Source organism: Scyliorhinus torazame, chromosome 10 (assembly GCF_047496885.1).
Source record: "Scyliorhinus torazame isolate Kashiwa2021f chromosome 10, sScyTor2.1, whole genome shotgun sequence".
NCBI classification, from domain to species: Eukaryota; Metazoa; Chordata; class Chondrichthyes; order Carcharhiniformes; family Scyliorhinidae; genus Scyliorhinus; species Scyliorhinus torazame.
Genome location: NC_092716.1, coordinates 173,027,711 through 173,045,330, shown reverse-complemented (window position 1 = coordinate 173,045,330; position 17,620 = coordinate 173,027,711). Strand labels below are relative to the sequence as shown.

The 17,620-nt window shown below is 50.3% G+C and overlaps 1 protein-coding gene across 2 annotated transcripts in view; it reads right to left on the bottom strand.

Annotated features, from left to right (window-relative positions):
- cars1 (cysteinyl-tRNA synthetase 1) overlaps positions 1 to 17,620 on the bottom strand; it is a 140,077-nt gene that overhangs the window by 94,921 nt on the left and 27,536 nt on the right. For both annotated transcript variants that reach the window (XM_072518953.1, XM_072518952.1), the window contains 3 exons: positions 17,121 to 17,217; positions 12,961 to 13,059; positions 8,288 to 8,437 (listed from right to left, as the gene is read on the bottom strand). In XM_072518953.1, the coding sequence (XP_072375054.1) occupies positions 8,288 to 8,437; positions 12,961 to 13,059; positions 17,121 to 17,217 (346 nt within the window). The remainder of the gene's footprint in view (positions 1 to 8,287; positions 8,438 to 12,960; positions 13,060 to 17,120; positions 17,218 to 17,620) is intronic.

Here is a 17,620-nt window from a genome sequence, read left to right as displayed (position 1 = left end):
AGGTCGGGGGGGTCCAGGTCGGGGGGGATCCAGGTCGGGGGGGATCCAGGTCGGGGGGGATCCAGGTCGGGGGGGATCCAGGTCGGGGGGGATCCAGGTCGGGGGGGTCCAGGTCGGGGGGGATCCAGGTCGGGGGGGATCCAGGTCGGGGGGGATCCAGGTCGGGGGGGATCCAGGTCGGGGGGGATCCAGGTCGGGGGGGATCCAGGTCGGGGGGGATCCAGGTCGGGGGGGATCCAGGTCGGGGGGGATCCAGGTCGGGGGGGATCCAGGTCGGGGGGGGTCCAGGTCGGGGGGGGTCCAGGTCGGGGGGGGTCCAGGTCGGGGGGGTCCAGGTCGGGGGGTCCAGGTCGGGGGGGTCCAGGTCGGGGGGGTCCAGGTCGGGGGGGTACAGGTCGGGGGGGGGGTACAGGTCGGGGTGGGGGGGTACAGGTCGGGGTGGGGGGGGTACAGGTCGGGGTGGGGGGGTACAGGTCGGGGTGGGGGGGCACAGGTCGGGGTGGGGGGGTACAGGTCGGGGTAGGGGGGTACAGGTCGGGGTGGGGGGGTACAGGTCGGGGTGGGGGGGGTACAGGTCGGGGTGGGGGGGTACAGGTCGGGGTGGGGGGGTGCAGGTCGGGGTGGGGGGGGGTACAGGTCGGGGTGGGGGGGTACAGGTCGGGGTGGGGGGGTACAGGTCGGGGTGGGGGGTGCAGGTCGGGGTGGGGGGGGTACAGGTCGGGGTGGGGGGGGTACAGGTCGGGGTGGGGGGGGTACAGGTCGGGGTGGGGGGGGTACAGGTCGGGGTGGGGGGGTATAGGTCGGGTGGGGAGGTGGGAGGTCAGGCCGAGGAGGGAGGTCTGGCCGAGGAGGGAGGTACAGGTCGAGGAGGGAGGTACAGGTCGAGGTGGGAGGTACAGGTCGAGGAGGGAGGTACAGGTCGAGGAGGGAGGTACAGGTCGAGGAGGGAGGTACAGGTCGAGGAGGGAGGTACAGGTCGAGGAGGGAGGTACAGGTCGAGGAGGGAAGTACAGGTCGAGGAGGGAAGTACAGGTCGAGGAGGGAGGTACAGGCCGAGGAGGGAGGTCAGGCCGAGGAGGGAGGTCAGGCCGAGGAGGGAGGTACAGGTCGAGGAGGGAGGTACAGATCGAGGAGGGAGGTACAGATCGAGGAGGGAGGTACAGATCGAGGAGGGAGGTACAGGTCGAGGAGGGAGGTACAGGTCGAGGAGGGAGGTACAGATCGAGGAGGGAGGTACAGGTCGAGGAGGGAGGTACAGGTCGAGGAGGGAGGTACAGGTCGAGGAGGGAGGTACAGGTCGAGGAGGGAGGTACAGGTCGAGGAGGGAGGTACAGGTCGAGGAGGGAGGTACAGGTCGAGGAGGGAGGTACAGGTCGAGGAGGGAGGTACAGGTCGAGGAGGGAGGTACAGGTCGAGGAGGGAGGTACAGGTCGAGGAGGGAGGTACAGGTCGAGGAAGGAAGTACAGGTCGAGGAGGGAGGTACAGGTCGAGGAGGGAGGTCAGGCCAAGGAAGGAGGTCAAGCTGAAGAGGGAGGTCAGTCCGACGAGGTGTGTCAGGTCGAGGAGGGGGTCAGGTTGCGGAGAGCGGTCAGGTCGACGGGTGGGATCAGGTTCGGGGGGGGGGTCATTAGGTTAGGAGGTTGAGAGACTTCCGGGTGCGGCGATGACCAGCTGAGTCGCACGTTTCGGCAGCTCCCTGTAAAACGGACTTTTGGGCTCTTGATAGGAGCCCCAACGGCAATTTTGACGGCTAAAAACACTGTGCGGTAAACCAGAAGGGAATCCCCCCTGGATACGGATGGAAAAAGGAGAGAGTGGCCAGATTGCAGTGGATCCTTTAGAACAGCGGCAAGGAAGGCAAGCAAAAACCAAGATGGCGTCGGAAGGTGGCAGTTTAACATGGGGCCCTGAATAACAAGAGTTCTTGAAATGCTGTGTGGAAGAGATCAAAAAGGAAATGAAGAAAGAGCTGTTGGCCCCGATACAACAGGCGATTGAAGGGCTAAAGGAGGAACAAAAGACCCAGGAGCGGGAGCTTCGGGTCGTGAAGGCAAAGGCAGCCGAGAATGAGGACGATATACAGGGCCTGGTGGTGAAGACGGAGACGCAGGAGGCACATCAGAAACGATGTGTGGAAAGGTTGGAGGCACTGGAAAACAACGCAAGGAGGAACAACCTGAGGATTCTTGGTCTTCCTGAAGGTGTGGAGGGAGCGGACGTCGGGGCATATGTGAGCACGATGCTGCACTCGTTAATGGGAGCGGAGGCCCCGGCGGGTCCGTTGGAGGTGGAGGGAGCATACCGAGTGATGGCGCGAGGACCGAGAGCAGGAGAAATTCCCAGAGCCATAGTGGTGAGATTCCTCCGTTTTAAGGATAGAGAAATGGTCCTTAGATGGGCGAAGAAAACTCGGAGCAGTAAATGGGAGAACGCGGTGATCCGCGTTTATCAAGACTGGAGTGCGGAGGTGGCGAGAAGGAGGGCGAGCTTTAATCGGGCCAAGGCGGTGCTTCATAAAAAGAAGATAAAATTTGGAATGCTGCAACCGGCAAGACTGTGGGTCACATATCGAGGGAGGCACCACTACTTTGAGACGGCGGATGAAGCGTGGACTTTTATTGTGGAAGAAAAACTGGAATGAGCGGGTTATTAAAAAGAACGCTCGAACAAAGTGGTGGGGTGAATGTGGGGGGCAAAGAGGGGTTTTATGTACTAATCCTGCGATGTGGTAACTTTTCTCTCTCCCACAGGTGGTGATGGGGGAGGAGGGGAGGTGGAGGAGATGGGGCGTTGGCCATTGGGGGCGGGGCCAAGGGAGAAGCGCGGGCTTGGTTCCCGCGCTATGATAATCATGGCGGGAATAGAGAAGCAGGAAGGAGGGGGCGTCGCACGGTGCGAGCCGAGGTCACGGGGGGAAGCCGAGGTCAGCCAGAGTTTGCTGACTTCTGGGAGCAACATGGGGGGAGTAATTACGCTAGCGGGGGATCTAGCGGGGGGGGGGTGGGAGGGGGGAATTACTGGGTTGCTGCTGCTGTGGAGAGGGGGGAGCTGGGGGGGGAGCTGGTATGGGAGAGGATGGGCGGGGGGGGCACCGCCTGGGGGAGATACAGCTGCGTGGGAACCGGGTGAGGAGCTGGAAAAAGGTGATGGCTAATCGACAAGTGGGGGGGGTAGGAAGCCCCCCAACTCGGCTGATCACGTGGAACGTGAGAGGGCTGAAAGGGCCGATAAAGAGGGCACGGGTACTCGCACACCTTAAGAAACTTAAGGCAGATGTGGTTATGTTACAGGAAACGCACCTGAAACTGATAGACCAGGTTAGGCTACGCAAAGGATGGGTGGGGCAGGTGTTCCATTCGGGGCTAGATGCGAAAAACAGGGGGGTGGCTATATTAGTAGGGAAGCGGGTAATGTTCGAGGCAAAGACTATAGTGGCGGATAACGGGGGCAGATACGTGATGGTGAGTGGCAAACTACAGGGGGAGACGGTGGTTTTGGTAAACGTATATGCCCCGAACTGGGATGATGCCAATTTTATGAGGCGGATGCTAGGACGCATTCCGGACCTAGAGATGGGAAAGCTGATAATGGGGGGAGATTTTAATACGGTGTTGGAACCAGGGCTGGATAGGTCGAAGTCCAGGACTGGAAGGAGGCCGGCAGCAGCCAAGGTACTTAAAGATTTTATGGAGCAGATGGGAGGTGTAGACCCGTGGAGATTTAGCAGACCTAGGAGTAAGGAGTTCTCGTTTTTCTCCTATGTCCATAAAGTCTACTCGCGAATAGACTTTTTTGTGCTGGGTAGGGCATTGATCCCGAAGGTGAGGGGAACGGAGTATACGGCTATAGCCATTTCGGATCACGCTCCACACTGGGTGGACTTGGAGATAGGGGAGGAAACAGGAGGGCGCCCACCCTGGAGAATGGACATGGGACTAATGGCAGATGAGGGGGTGTGTCTAAGGGTGAGGGGGTGCATTGAAAAGTACTTGGAACTCAATGATAATGGGGAGGTCCAGGTGGGAGTGGTCTGGGAGGCGTTGAAGGCGGTGGTTAGAGGGGAGCTGATATCAATAAGGGCACATAAAGGGAAGCAGGAGAGTAAGGAACGGGAGCGGTTGCTGCAAGAACTTTTGAGGGTGGACAGACAATATGCGGAAGCACCGGAGGAGGGACTGTACAGGGAAAGGCAAAGGCTACATGTAGAATTTGACTTGCTGACTACAGGCACTGCAGAGGCACAATGGAGGAAGGCACAGGGTGTACAGTACGAATATGGGGAGAAGGCGAGCAGGTTGCTGGCACACCAATTGAGGAAAAGGGGAGCAGCGAGGGAAATAGGGGGAGTGAGGGATGAGGAAGGAGAGATGGAGCGGGGAGCGGAGAGAGTGAATGGAGTGTTCAAGACATTTTATAAAAAATTATATGAAGCTCAACCCCCGGATGGGAGGGAGAGAATGATGGGCTTCTTGGATCGGCTGGAATTTCCCAAGGTGGAAGAGCTGGAAAGGGTGGGACTGGGAGCACAGATCGAGGTAGAAGAAGTGGTGAAAGGAATTAGGAGCATGCAGGCGGGAAAGGCCCCGGGACCGGATGGATTCCCAGTCGAATTCTATAGAAAATATGTGGACTTGCTCGCCCCGGTACTGACGAGGACCTTTAATGAGGCAAAGGAAAGGGGACAACTGCCCCCGACTATGTCTGAAGCAACGATATCGCTTCTCTTAAAGAAGGAAAAGGACCCGCTACAATGCGGGTCCTATAGACCTATTTCCCTCCTAAATGTAGATGCCAAGGTCCTGGCCAAGGTAATGGCAATGAGAATAGAGGAATGTGTCCCGGGGGTGGTCCACGAGGACCAAACTGGGTTTGTGAAGGGGAGACAGCTGAACACGAATATACGGAGGTTGTTCGGGGTAATGATGATGGCCCCACCAGAGGGAGAAACGGAGATAGTAGTGGCGATGGATGCCGAGAAAGCATTTGATAGAGTGGAGTGGGATTATTTGTTGAGGAGATTTGGTTTTGGAGAGGGGTATGTTAGATGGGTGCAGCTGTTGTATAGGGCCCCAGTGGCGAGCGTGGTCACGAATGGACGGGGATCTGCATATTTTCGGCTCCATAGAGGGACAAGGCAGGGATGCCCTCTGTCCCCATTATTGTTTGCACTGGCGATTGAGCCCCTGGCGATAGCGTTGAGGGGTTCCAAGAAGTGGAGGGGAGTACTTAGGGGAGGAGAAGAGCACCGGATATCTTTGTATGCGGACGATTTGCTACTATACGTGGCGGACCCGGCGGAGGGGATGCCAGAAATAATGCGGATACTTGGGGAGTTTGGGGATTTTTCAGGGTATAAATTGAACATGGGGAAAAGTGAGTTGTTTGTGGTGCATCCAGGGGAGCAGAGTAGAGAAATAGAGGACCTACCGTTGAGGAAGGTAACAAGGGACTTTCGTTACCTGGGGATCCAGATAGCTAAGAATTGGGGCACATTGCATAGGTTAAATTTAACGCGGTTGGTGGAACAGATGGAGGAGGATTTCAAGAGATGGGATATGGTATCCCTGTCAATGGCAGGGAGGGTGCAGGCGGTTAAGATGGTGGTCCTCCCGAGATTCCTCTTTGTGTTTCAGTGCCTCCCGGTGGTGATTACGAAGGCTTTTTTAAAAAGGATTGAAAAGAGCATCATGGGTTTTGTGTGGGCCGGGAAGACCCCGAGAGTGAGGAAGGGATTCTTACAGCGTAGCAGGGATAGGGGGGGGCTGGCACTACCGAGCCTAAGTGAGTATTATTGGGCCGCTAATATTTCAATGGTGAGTAAGTGGATGGGAGAGGAGGAGGGAGCGGCGTGGAAGAGATTAGAGAGGGCGTCCTGTAGGGGGACTAGCCTACAGGCTATGGTGACAGCCCCATTGCCGTTCTCACCGAGGAACTACACCACAAGCCCGGTGGTGGTGGCTACACTGAAGATTTGGGGACAGTGGAGACGGCATAGGGGAAAGACTGGAGCCTTGGGGGGGTCCCCGATAAGAAACAACCATAGGTTTGCCCCGGGGGCAATGGATGGGGGATATGGAATGTGGCAAAGAGCAGGAATAACGCAACTGAAAGATCTGTTTGTGGATGGGAAGTTCGCGAGTCTGGGAGCGCTGACCGAGAAATATGGGTTGCCCCAAGGGAATGCATTCAGGTATATGCAACTGAGGGCTTTTGCGAGGCAACAGGTGAGGGAATTCCCGCAGCTCCCGACACAAGAGGTGCAGGACAGAGTGATCTCAAAGACATGGGTGGGGGATGGTAAGGTGTCAGATATATATAGGGAAATGAGGGACGAAGGGGAGACTATGGTAGATGAACTAAAAGGGAAATGGGAAGAAGAGCTGGGGGAGGAGATCGAGGAGGGGCTGTGGGCAGATGCCCTAAGCAGGGTAAACTCGTCGTCCTCGTGTGCCAGGCTAAGCCTGATTCAGTTTAAGGTATTACACAGGGCACATATGACTGGAGCACGGCTCAGTAAATTTTCTGGGGTGGAGGATAGGTGTGCGAGGTGCTCGAGAAGCCCAGCGAATCATACCCATATGTTTTGGTCATGCCCGGCACTACAGGGGTTTTGGATGGGGGTGACAAAGGTGCTTTCAAAAGTAGTAGGAGTCCGGGTCGAACCAAGCTGGGGGTTGGCTATATTTGGGGTTGCACAAGAGCCGGGAGTGCAGGAGGCGAGAGAGGCCGATGTTTTGGCCTTTGCGTCCCTAGTAGCCCGGCGCAGGATATTGCTAATGTGGAAAGAGGCCAAGCCCCCGGGGGTGGAGACCTGGATAAATGACATGGCGGGGTTTATAAAGCTAGAGCGGATTAAGTTCGTCCTAAGGGGGTCGGCTCAAGGGTTCACCAGGCGGTGGCAACCGTTCGTCGAATACCTCGCAGAAAGATAGACGGAATGGGAAAAAGAAGGCAGCAGCAGCAGCCCAGGATCGGGGGGGGGGGGGGGGGGGGGGGGGAGGAGGAACCAGAAGGACTCTCAGGGTTGTTAATATATACTGTATAGTATGTATAGGTCGTTGCTACAGATAACTATATGTTGGACTGTTAAATTATACTTTTGGAGAGTGTTACTTGTGACAAGGCAGTTGCCAATTAGGGCTAGTTTTCATTTTTGTTATTTATTATTTATTCATTTTTTGTTTATAAAATAGGTCATTGTTATTTGTGTTGTTATAATATTGTGTAAAGGATGCACAATGTACTGTGTTGGTTGACCAAAAATTTTCAATAAAATATTTAATAAAAAAAAAAGGTTAGGAGGTTGAGGTCAGGGAGGTTGTCAGTGCGGGGGAGACCTTCTGCCCTGCCCACCGCAAGATCACTACGGGCGGGACGCGGACCATGTAAAAGTCCTTTGACCTCTGGCGGGAATTTCCAGTCGCTGGGCGGGAGCAGCCGGAGAATCCCGCCCCAGAGTTCCAATCTTTTACCATCCTTTGCGTGATGAAATGTTTGATTGATTTTTATTGACACATGTACTGAAGTACAGTGAAAAGTATTTTTCTGCGGCCAAGGGAACATACACAGTAAACAAAAGAATAATCGACAGAGTACATTGATAGTGGTGCATCAACAAATAGTGACTGGTTACAGTGCGGAACAAGGCCAAACAAGAGCAGCATAGGGCGTCATGAATAGTGTTCTTAAAGGGAACAGATCAGTTCAAGGGAGAGTCGTTGAGGAGTCTAGTAACTGTAGTGTCTCCTAATTGCACTCCTAAAAAAGATGGCTCTAATTTTTTGACTATGTAATTGATTGTGTAATCAATCTCTCCTCATAATTTAACTCTTGGTGTCTGTAGGCCTAGTGAAATACACAACCCTTCTCTTCCTTACACCTCATTGTGTTGGCATTAAGAACCATTGTACAAATTTATTCCTTTCCCCCTACCTCAAAACTGGGAAATTGTTCATCTCCCTCTACCTTCCCTTTGTTCTATACTTTTTAAAATCCAAGTTTGGAACCACCTTGCAGCTATTTTGATTTCTCTCTCTCCTCTCCTATTCTTTTCAAAGTATTAGTACATTATGGACCCTTGCCTTAAAAGAAATGTCCGAATATAAAACCATATTTGATTCAAGTTTATGAATAACAAGCCTCAAGTAGAGTTGAAGCTCAAAATCCTTTGAAACAGCCCAATGTCTACCAGTTTAATTAGAACAATTCACAATTCTACCCAGTGCATCTCAGATGTGTCTCAGATCTTGACAATGTCAAACAACTGCCTCCTTCACGGAGACATACCTTAGCTCGGTTGCCTATCTCTTTGCTGGAAAGCGCCTGCTGCATTGCCTCTTCCAGGGATTTGAGGGATGACTCAACTGCTTTATTTATCCTCTGCAGCATCTGCTTCTTGTCTGGGTCAGTGGTTTCAGCAAGTTTCACAGAAAAAGACTGGAATAAGGCAAACAAAGCAAGGATAAGAGACAATTCAGAGCAGGCAATAATTTCACTGAACAGTCACCAACATTAGAAAGAATCCAGCAAAAGTCAAATTTTTGGTGTCTGTCACTAATCTACCCCCTCAAAAAAATGGACAGAGAAGAAAAAAAACCCAATTCATTCCGAGAAACAACTAACAGATAACAGCTCTGTAAATTACAGATTATTTCCATGTATATGTCACAGTATTAAACACAGTTAAGGTTAGTTATGGGCAAGCAAATAAAGCACAACTTCCTATTATTAAGATACTTCTCTTCCCCAACCCCACCTGCATCCAAATTATATCGAGACTGAACTTTCCAATTCCCATCAAGGCAATATGCTACCGTCAAAACTGGATTGAAGTTACATTCACCACTGCCCCATCATAAATCAATCTCTTCATACAGTCTTGTCCTTCCTTTTTCCCCCGAAATATACGTTATTACAAACATATATCAAAGCTGGTTACAGCAAATAAACACTCCGGGAAACATACTTCCCAACAATCAACTATACAGGCTGTACAGATTTCCCCCCCTTTTCACCCCCCCTTCCCTCCACCACCCACCCCCCTGCGACAAACAGCTCCTCAAACACAGTCACAAACATCCCCCACCTTTTCTAAAATTCCGCTGCTGAGCCCCATAACTCATACTTTATCTTCTCTAACCGCAGGAAGTCGAGGTCACCCAACCAAGCTGCTACCCCCGGTGGCGATGCCGACCGCCACCCCAGTAAAAATCACCGCCGTGCAATCAGAGAGGCGAAGGCCAAGACATCGGCCTTCCTCCTCTCCATGAGCTCCGGCTTCTCTGAAACCCCAAACATCGCCACCAAAGGGTCCGGGTCCACCTCCTCCTCCACTATCCTGGCTAAGAATGTGAATACGCCCGCCCAGAATCTTCCCAATTTTTCACAATCCCAAAACATGTGCGTGTGATTCGCTGGCCCCTGCCCACAACTCTCACGCTCATCTGCTACCCCCTGAAATAACCCACTCATTCTCGCCCGAGTCATCTGCACCCTGTGCACCATCTTAAATTTAGGCTCATCCTTGCATAAGAGGAGGTCCCGTTTACCCTACACAGTGTCCCACTCCATACTCCCAATTGATCTCCCCTCCCAACTGCACTTCCCATTTCCCCTTGATCTTCACCATCCGCTCGCCTCTCTGCTCCCCCAGCCACTTGTATATATCCCCAATTCTTCCCTCCACTTCCACATCCGGAAGCAGCAGTCGCTTCAGCAGGGTGTATCCCGGCAATCTAGGGAACCCCCTCCAGACATTTCGCGCAAAGTCCCTAACCTGCAGATACCTGAACTCACTACCCCTCGGCAGCTCTACCCTCGCCCTTAGCTCCTCCAGACTGGCGAACCCTTCCTCCAAATACAAATCCCTCACCTTGACCAGCCTCACTTCCCTCCACCTCCTGTATACACTATCCATCCCCCCCGGCTCAAACCCATGATTCTTGCACAGCGGTGTTAGTACCAACATCCCTTCCATCCTAAAATGCCTCCTCAGCTGATTCCATATCTTCACCGTGGACTGCACCACTGGGCTCCCCGAATTAGAACCTACTCGGAGCCATTGGTAATGCTGCAGTCACCATAGTCCTCAAATTAGACACCTTACAAGATTCCTCCTCCATCCGAACCCACTTTACTCCTTCTCCTTCCCACCACCTCCGCACCTTGTCCACATTCGCCGCCCAATAATAATGAAGCAAGTTCGGCAACGCCAACTCCCCCTGCTCCTCCCCACCCTCAACACCTTCCCTGCCCATACAAAGTCAGAGATGATCGTGTCCACTTTCCGAAAAAAAGCCTTTGATATAAAGATCTGGAGAACCTGAAAGATAAACAACAACCTTGGCAGAATATTCATTTTCACCACTTGGACCCCCCCCCCCCCCCCGCCAACGTTAAGTGCAGTGTATCCCATCTCCTAAGATCCTCCCTGGCCTCCTCCACCAGCTTCATTAAGTTCCACTTATGGAGTCCCATCCATGCCCTCGCTACCTGAATCCCCAAATATCTAAACCTATCCCTCGCTACCGTAAATGGCATCGCCCCAAAATTAGCCTGCTGTGCCAGCTCATTCACCAGGAATACCTCGCTTTTCCCTACAGTCAGTTTGTACCCAGAGAACTCTCCAAACACCACCACCCCCCCCCCCCGCCAAACAGGCCCATAATCCTTCCCATACTCTTCAACGGATCCAAAACATACAGTAAGAGGTCATCGGCATAGAGTGACACCCAATGCTCCCTCTGTCCACTCATAATCCCCCGCCAGTCCGCCGACCCCCTGAGAGCCATCGGCAACGGCTCTATGGCCAATGCAAACAGCAACGGCGACAATGGGCGCCCCTGCCTCGTATCCCTGTGCAAGTCAAAGCTTTGTGAGCTCATATCATTTGTCCTCACCCTCGCTCTTGGTGCCACAAACAGCAACCGCACCCATGCCACAAATCTCAGCCCATACCCAAACCTTCCCAAAACTTCGAACAAGTACCGCCACTCCACCCGGTTAAATGCCTTCTCCGTGTCCATGGACACCACCACCTCCAGTATCAGAGCCCCCGACGGATTCATTACCACATTCAATAACCGTCTTATATTACTCGCGAGTTGCCTGCCCTTCACGAAGCTTGTTTGATCTTCTGCAACCACCCCCGGGACACAATCCTCCATCCTCCTCGCTAACAACTTAGCCAATACTTTCACATCCGTGTTCAATAGTGATATGGGTCTATACGACCCACACTCCACCTGATCCTTCCCCTTTTTTGAGATTAGTGTGATTACTACCTGCATCATCGTCTCCGGCAACTCCCCTTCTCCAGTGCTTCATTAAACGTCGCCCACAGATGTGGTGCCAGGTCTGCCACAAATTCCTTATAAAATTTCGCCGGGTACCCATCCGGCCCAGGGGCCTTCCCTGACTTCATACCCCTGATACTATCCAGCACCTCCCTCAGCCCCAGGGGCTCCTCCAACGCCTGCCTCTTTGCTTCCTCCAGCTTGTCCAGAAACTGCCGCATGTCCACCCCCCCGGTCCGCCTCGTAAAGTCCCTGGTAGTACTCTCTAAAGGCCTCATTTATCTTCCCTGGCTCCGACACCACAACCCCAGCCCCAGTCCGTATCTTCAATATTTCCCTGGACGCAACCCGCTTCTGCAGCTGGTGTGCCAGCATGCAGCTCGCCTTCTCCCCATACTCATATTGCACCCCTCTTGCCCTACGCAGTTGCCCTATTGCCCTCCCTGTTGTCAGCCTGTCAAACTGCCTCTGCAACTTTTTCCTCCTTGCCAATCCCTCCGTGGTGGGCACCCTCGAATATTCCCTGCCCACCTCCACTATCTCGCTCACTAGATTGTCATGTTCTTCCCTCTTTTCCTTATCCACACGAGCCGTAAACAAAATAATTTCTCCCTGACCACTACCTTCAGTGCTTCCCAAAAAATGCCCACCGACACCTCCCCATTCTGATTCAACTCCACATACTCCTTAATTGTCGTCCACACCTTATCACAAAAACCTCCATCCACCAACAACCCCGAGTCAAACCTCCACCCCGACCTCTGCTCTCGTCCTGTTCTAAACCGAATCTCCAGCTAGCGGGGTGCATGGTCCAAGATAACTATCCCCCATACTCTGCCCCCTTCACCCCAACCCAAATCTCGCGACTCACTACAAAGTAGTCAATCCTCGAATACACCTTATGGACGTGTGAAAAGAAGGAATACTCCCTTACCCCTGGGTTCTGAAAATGCCATGGATCCACCATATCCATCCTCTCCATAAACCCCCCCAGCTCCCTCGCCATTCGTACCCTACCCATCGACCTGGGGCTCGACCTATCCACCCTCGGCTCCAGGACACAGTTAAAATCTCCTCCCATCATCATCTGGTGCGTGGCCAAATCCGGCACCGCTGCCAGCAACCCCCTCAGAAATCCCACATCATCCCAATTTGGGGCATACACATTTACCAACACTACCAGTGCCCCTTCCAATACCTCACTCACAATTACATATCTTCCACACGGATCCCTGACCTCCTTCGCACTCACAAATCCCATTTTTTCGCTCATTAAAATCGCCACTCCCCTCGATTTCAAATCAAACCCCTTCCTTAACCTAACCTGGTCCTTCACACTTAGGTGTGTCTCCTGCAGAAAGATTCTTGTCCTTCCTAATAGCCTACACCAGAGGGAGGGCAGAGGATTAATACTGGGTTGCCTGATTTTTTGGGGGGGTCTGAAAAAAGCAAGCTCCTTTTGGAACTACGAGAGAGAAATTAACAAGAAAATAGCTCCAAAGAGAGAATCTGGGCAACAAAATTGCTTTTGTGTATTATCAATATTTTAATGTGACAATATGATGTGAAGTACCTCAATAATAACCCAGTAAAAGTGAAATGAGTCATTTTTCAGTCTAGAGCGTTTGTGTGATAGGAGGCAACTTTAATATCACATCTCTTTACCTTGAAAGCAGTCCTGATGTCTTCTAGAAGTTGCATAGCACCCAGATTTTTCTCTTTGTACTTTTCAAATAGGTGATTCTGTCGGGCTCGCTTGATAATCTGTGCAAAAATAACAGCAACTATGTTAGAACAAGCAATGTAATGGAGAGAAACTGAGCACAAAGCAGAGAGCTGGCATGAGAATGCAGAAGTGAACGTATCACATCATTGACAGAAAGAGTCAGACACAGATCCAGCATAACATAGATTCACATCTGCTACAGAAGTAGTAACCAACATAACAAGTGTATATTCTGGGGCCACATTCAAAGCATCATTGCAACTCTTGCTACTTTTGGACTGCATCAATTTCTAAAGAAATTTACAGAAACCCATCAGAAAATCTTTCTTCTTATTATTGTACGTAAACATGCATGAGAGGGGCACACAGCAAGGTAGAGGAGGGGAGATGAACTGCAACCAACTTCTGCATACATATTTGAGAGGAGTGGATAGAAAAATATGTACTAAAACCCATAGATGAACATGTAACTATGATTGTAAAATGTCTTATAGATTGTTCTTGTATATCAATACACAAAGGGCAGCACAGTAGCACACTGGGCAGCACTGTTGCTTCACAGCACCAGGGTCCCAGATTCCCAGCTTGGGTCACTGTCTGTGTGAACTCTGCACGTTCTCCCCGTGACTGTATGGGTTTCCTCCGGGTGCTCCGGTTTTCTCCCACAAGTCCCGAAAGATGTGCTGTTAGGTAATTTGGACATTCTGAATTCTCCCTGTGTATCCGAACAGGCGGCGGAATGTGGCGACTAGGGGCTTTTCACAGTAACTTCATTGTAGTGTTAATGTAAGCCTACTTGTGCCAATAAAGATTATTATTTAGGGAAGCAATGTACAGACCGATGAAATATATTGATATTAGCAATTGATACAAAAATATAACCACAGACTGGAGATATTGCTTAATCAGGGAGAGAAATGTTCTCAGATACACAGACGAGCACCAGAGATTCAAATCAAGAGAGAGAAAGGTGAAAACCTGGAGAAGTCAGGCTGCTTTTCTTTTAATTTGTTCATGAAAACGTTTTTATAGAAATCTTTATTTTATACACTACAGTAGACAAGGGTATGTGCATTGGGTACAATATACAAGAAATTTCCATTGGTATCTACCCTCCCTCTTGTCATGTGGGAGTACTTTTAAGAAATGGGTGTTTATCAAATAGCTGTAATGGATGTACCTTTTAGAAATGGGTGTTTATCAAATAGCTGCAGTGATGTCAGAGTGTGAGTGGAGCTGGGCTGTCTGTCTGCTTTTACTTCCTTTTTGAGCTTGCAACTACAGTAGTGTCTTTGGTTTCGTTTTCAGAGTTGGAGCTGCAACCTGCCAAACAAGGTGTAATTTCGATCTCTCTGCATGTAGAGAATGTCTTCAGATCGCTTACTAATTTAAAAGTGATAACTGCTCTCAGTAATTTCCCTCCATGTTTTCTAAAAGCATAAAGTTAGGATCTATCAAGCCAGGTTCCACTCTGGGATCTGACTTGTGCAGGAATTATCACCTGGGATTGTAGCAGTCATCTAATTTTTGAAATCCATGCCAACCATTATTTTCATTTCCAGATGTTCTTCTATTTTCTGATTTACGAGGGATTCCATCATTTTACATATCATTGATATTCAGCTAACTGGTCTATAATACCCTGGACGTGTTCTTTCCTCTTTCTTAAACACAGGAATTACATAACTATCTGTCAGACCTCTGGCACTATAACTTTTTTCACAGGAACAGAGGCTTTATCCTCTGAGTTTCTTTAGTTTTATGCAATATATCCTCTGTTTTTATATTTCTATCTGTTCTATTTTCTTGATAAATATCAAAGCAAATTCTGTATATCCATTAATGATCCTATTCCCACCAAGGCCTTCCTTTTATTATTTTATGTGTCTGTAAAATATTTTACTATTTTATTCTATGATTCTTGATAGTTTCATTGTTCTTCTTGGGCTTCATAGGTGCTTTTAACTTCTCCTAATCGCTTTGCATTTTCTTATCATTCACTCCTCTGCTGTTAACGTACGGAATGTATGCGTCTTTTCTCACGCTCCAAGGAGTCTCACAAGTGTTTTGTTTGTTCTTTCCTTTTAGCAAAAATATTTTTCTTGCATTCTGTTGAACATTGTTTTAAATGTTTCCCATTATTCTTCCACTTCAGAGCTTCCCAAACTGTGGGTTGCGACCCTCAGTGGGATCTCGAGGTCTGAGGTTGCCATGGAGTTCTGACAGAGTGTGAACGGCTGCAAGGCCCCTTTAAATGGTCACATTTCTATTAATGGCAGGTGAGGCTTAACTGACTGATCTTTGAGACCTGGGCCGAAATTCTCCCCCAACGGTGCGATGTCCGCCGACTGGCGCCAAAAACGACGCCAATCAGATGGGCATCGCGCCAGCCCAAAGGTGCGGAATGCTCCGCATCTTTGGGGGCCGAGCCCCAACATTGAGGGGCTAGGCCGACGCCGGAGGGATTTCCGCCCCGCCAGCTGGCAGAAATGGCGTTTGTTGCCCCGCCAGCTGGCGGAAATAGCGTTTGGTGCCCCGCCAGCTGGCGCGAAAATGCGGCGCATGCGCGGGAGCGTCAGCCGACAGTTTCCCGCGCATGCGCAGTGGGGAGAGTCACTTCCTCCTCCGCCATGGTGGAGACCGTGGCGGAGGCGGAAGGGAAAGAGTGCCGCCACGGCACAGGCCCGCCCGCGGATCGGTGGGCCCCTGTGGGGGCACCCCCCGGGGTCAGATCGCCCCGCGCCCCCCCAGGACCCCGCCCACGCGGGACAGGCAATACCAGCTTTGATTTACGCCGGCGGGACAGGCAATTTCTGGGCGGGACTTCGGCCCATCCGGGCCGGAGAATTGAGCGGGGGGGGGGGGGGGGGGTCCCCGCCAACCAGCGCGGCCCGATTCCCGCCCCCGCCCAATCTCCGGTACCGGAGACTTCGGCGGGGGCAGGATTCACGGCGGCCAACGGCCATTCTCCGACCCGGCGGGGGGTCGGAGAATGACGCCCCTGATTCCTGATCCAAAAAGCCAGTGAAAAGGTTCAAACAACATCCCACCATTCTCACAGGTCTCTCCCCAACTGGGTCACAGAAATTTTCAAACCACAAAATGGAGTCACAGTGGGGGAAATGTTTGGGATGCACTGTTCTATATTATTGTTTGCCAATATTGTCAATCTTTTTATTTTCTCCGATTCGTTTCTCAGTCTCTCATAATCAAACTTTCTCCAATCTAATCACCGAGCTTTCATCATAATTATGTCTTTCTCTACCACCATCTTAAAGCCTATCATATTATGGTCATTTACTTCCTAGATTTTTCTCTACTTTTACTTCTTTTACCTATTCCGGTTCACTAGATCCAATAACAAACTTTCCCTTGTTGGACGTTTTACATCCTCAGAATTATTATTAAAGCTTCAGAAGTGTTATTCAGCCCTCTCACCCCAGCTACCAGAATTAAGTTTGAAAAAATACGTACTCATCATTTCAATCAAAAAACTTGAAATATGATTTAGTCACAATGCTAATTTGAAGTAAGCTATCTGAAATTGCATACATACAAAGCAAACGTAACAGCAGATCCTGTGGTTTTGTTCACAAATAGTCATAGTGCTTTATAAAAATAGTGGGGGTAAATTATGCAATTTAGGGGTTTACATCTGAGCCGCTGATTTATAGCGAGGAAATAAATATTTTTTTAATAATTAAAATGTACCGAGGGATCTTTATTGGTGCTTTGAGGATCAAATCCCATGTATATGTATCTTATTTTGTGAAACAATGAACTTGATTTTATATATCCTTTTATCTATTTACTTTACTTTTACATTTATTTAAAGCTGGGAATACACAGCAAGGTAGCACACTGTACCAGGTGAAGACAAATATCTGGCATTTAGTGCAGTAGGTTGAAAGGGCTGAACTAGACAACTTTGACAAAACTGGCAGTCCTGTATTGTGGCATCATTGTGGAGAGGAAACCTCGGGGTTTGGCACACTGAGTCAGAATCCAATGACAGAAGCCACTTTATTGGTAAAATTCAATAAAGAGCCAAGTTATTGTTGAAGAGCTGACATTAACAGAGGTGATCACTCATCCTTACCTTGTCATCCACATCTGTGATGTTCATACAGTAGAATATGTCATATTTGAAGTAGTTCATTAGAATCCGTCGCAAGATGTCAAAGGAGATGTAGGACCTGCAAAGGAAAACAGGTGTTGGCTTACATTTGTAGATCTGACACTACAAATTACTGGTGCTGGTGTCAGACATAGCATGGCCTGAGAAGATACAACAGCCTGGGTGACTTCATGAATTTTGTTAAAAGGCGTCTTTTCCATAGCAGGCATCACAACCAAACTTGATTCTGTCCTTATGCAAATATGTACACACACCACATTCCAGCAGGAACCATTGTTAAACAGTCAGTAACCTTGGTTAATTCCTCCAACCCTCTTGCCTGATGATGTCAAAACCACTTGTAAAACACCTTCATCACAATCTCAGGTCAGCCAATTTAGCAACAGTGCAGTGATTGACTTTGGAGCTTCATTATTCTGTATGATTCAATGCCCAACAGGTCATGATTTAACAAAGAAGCT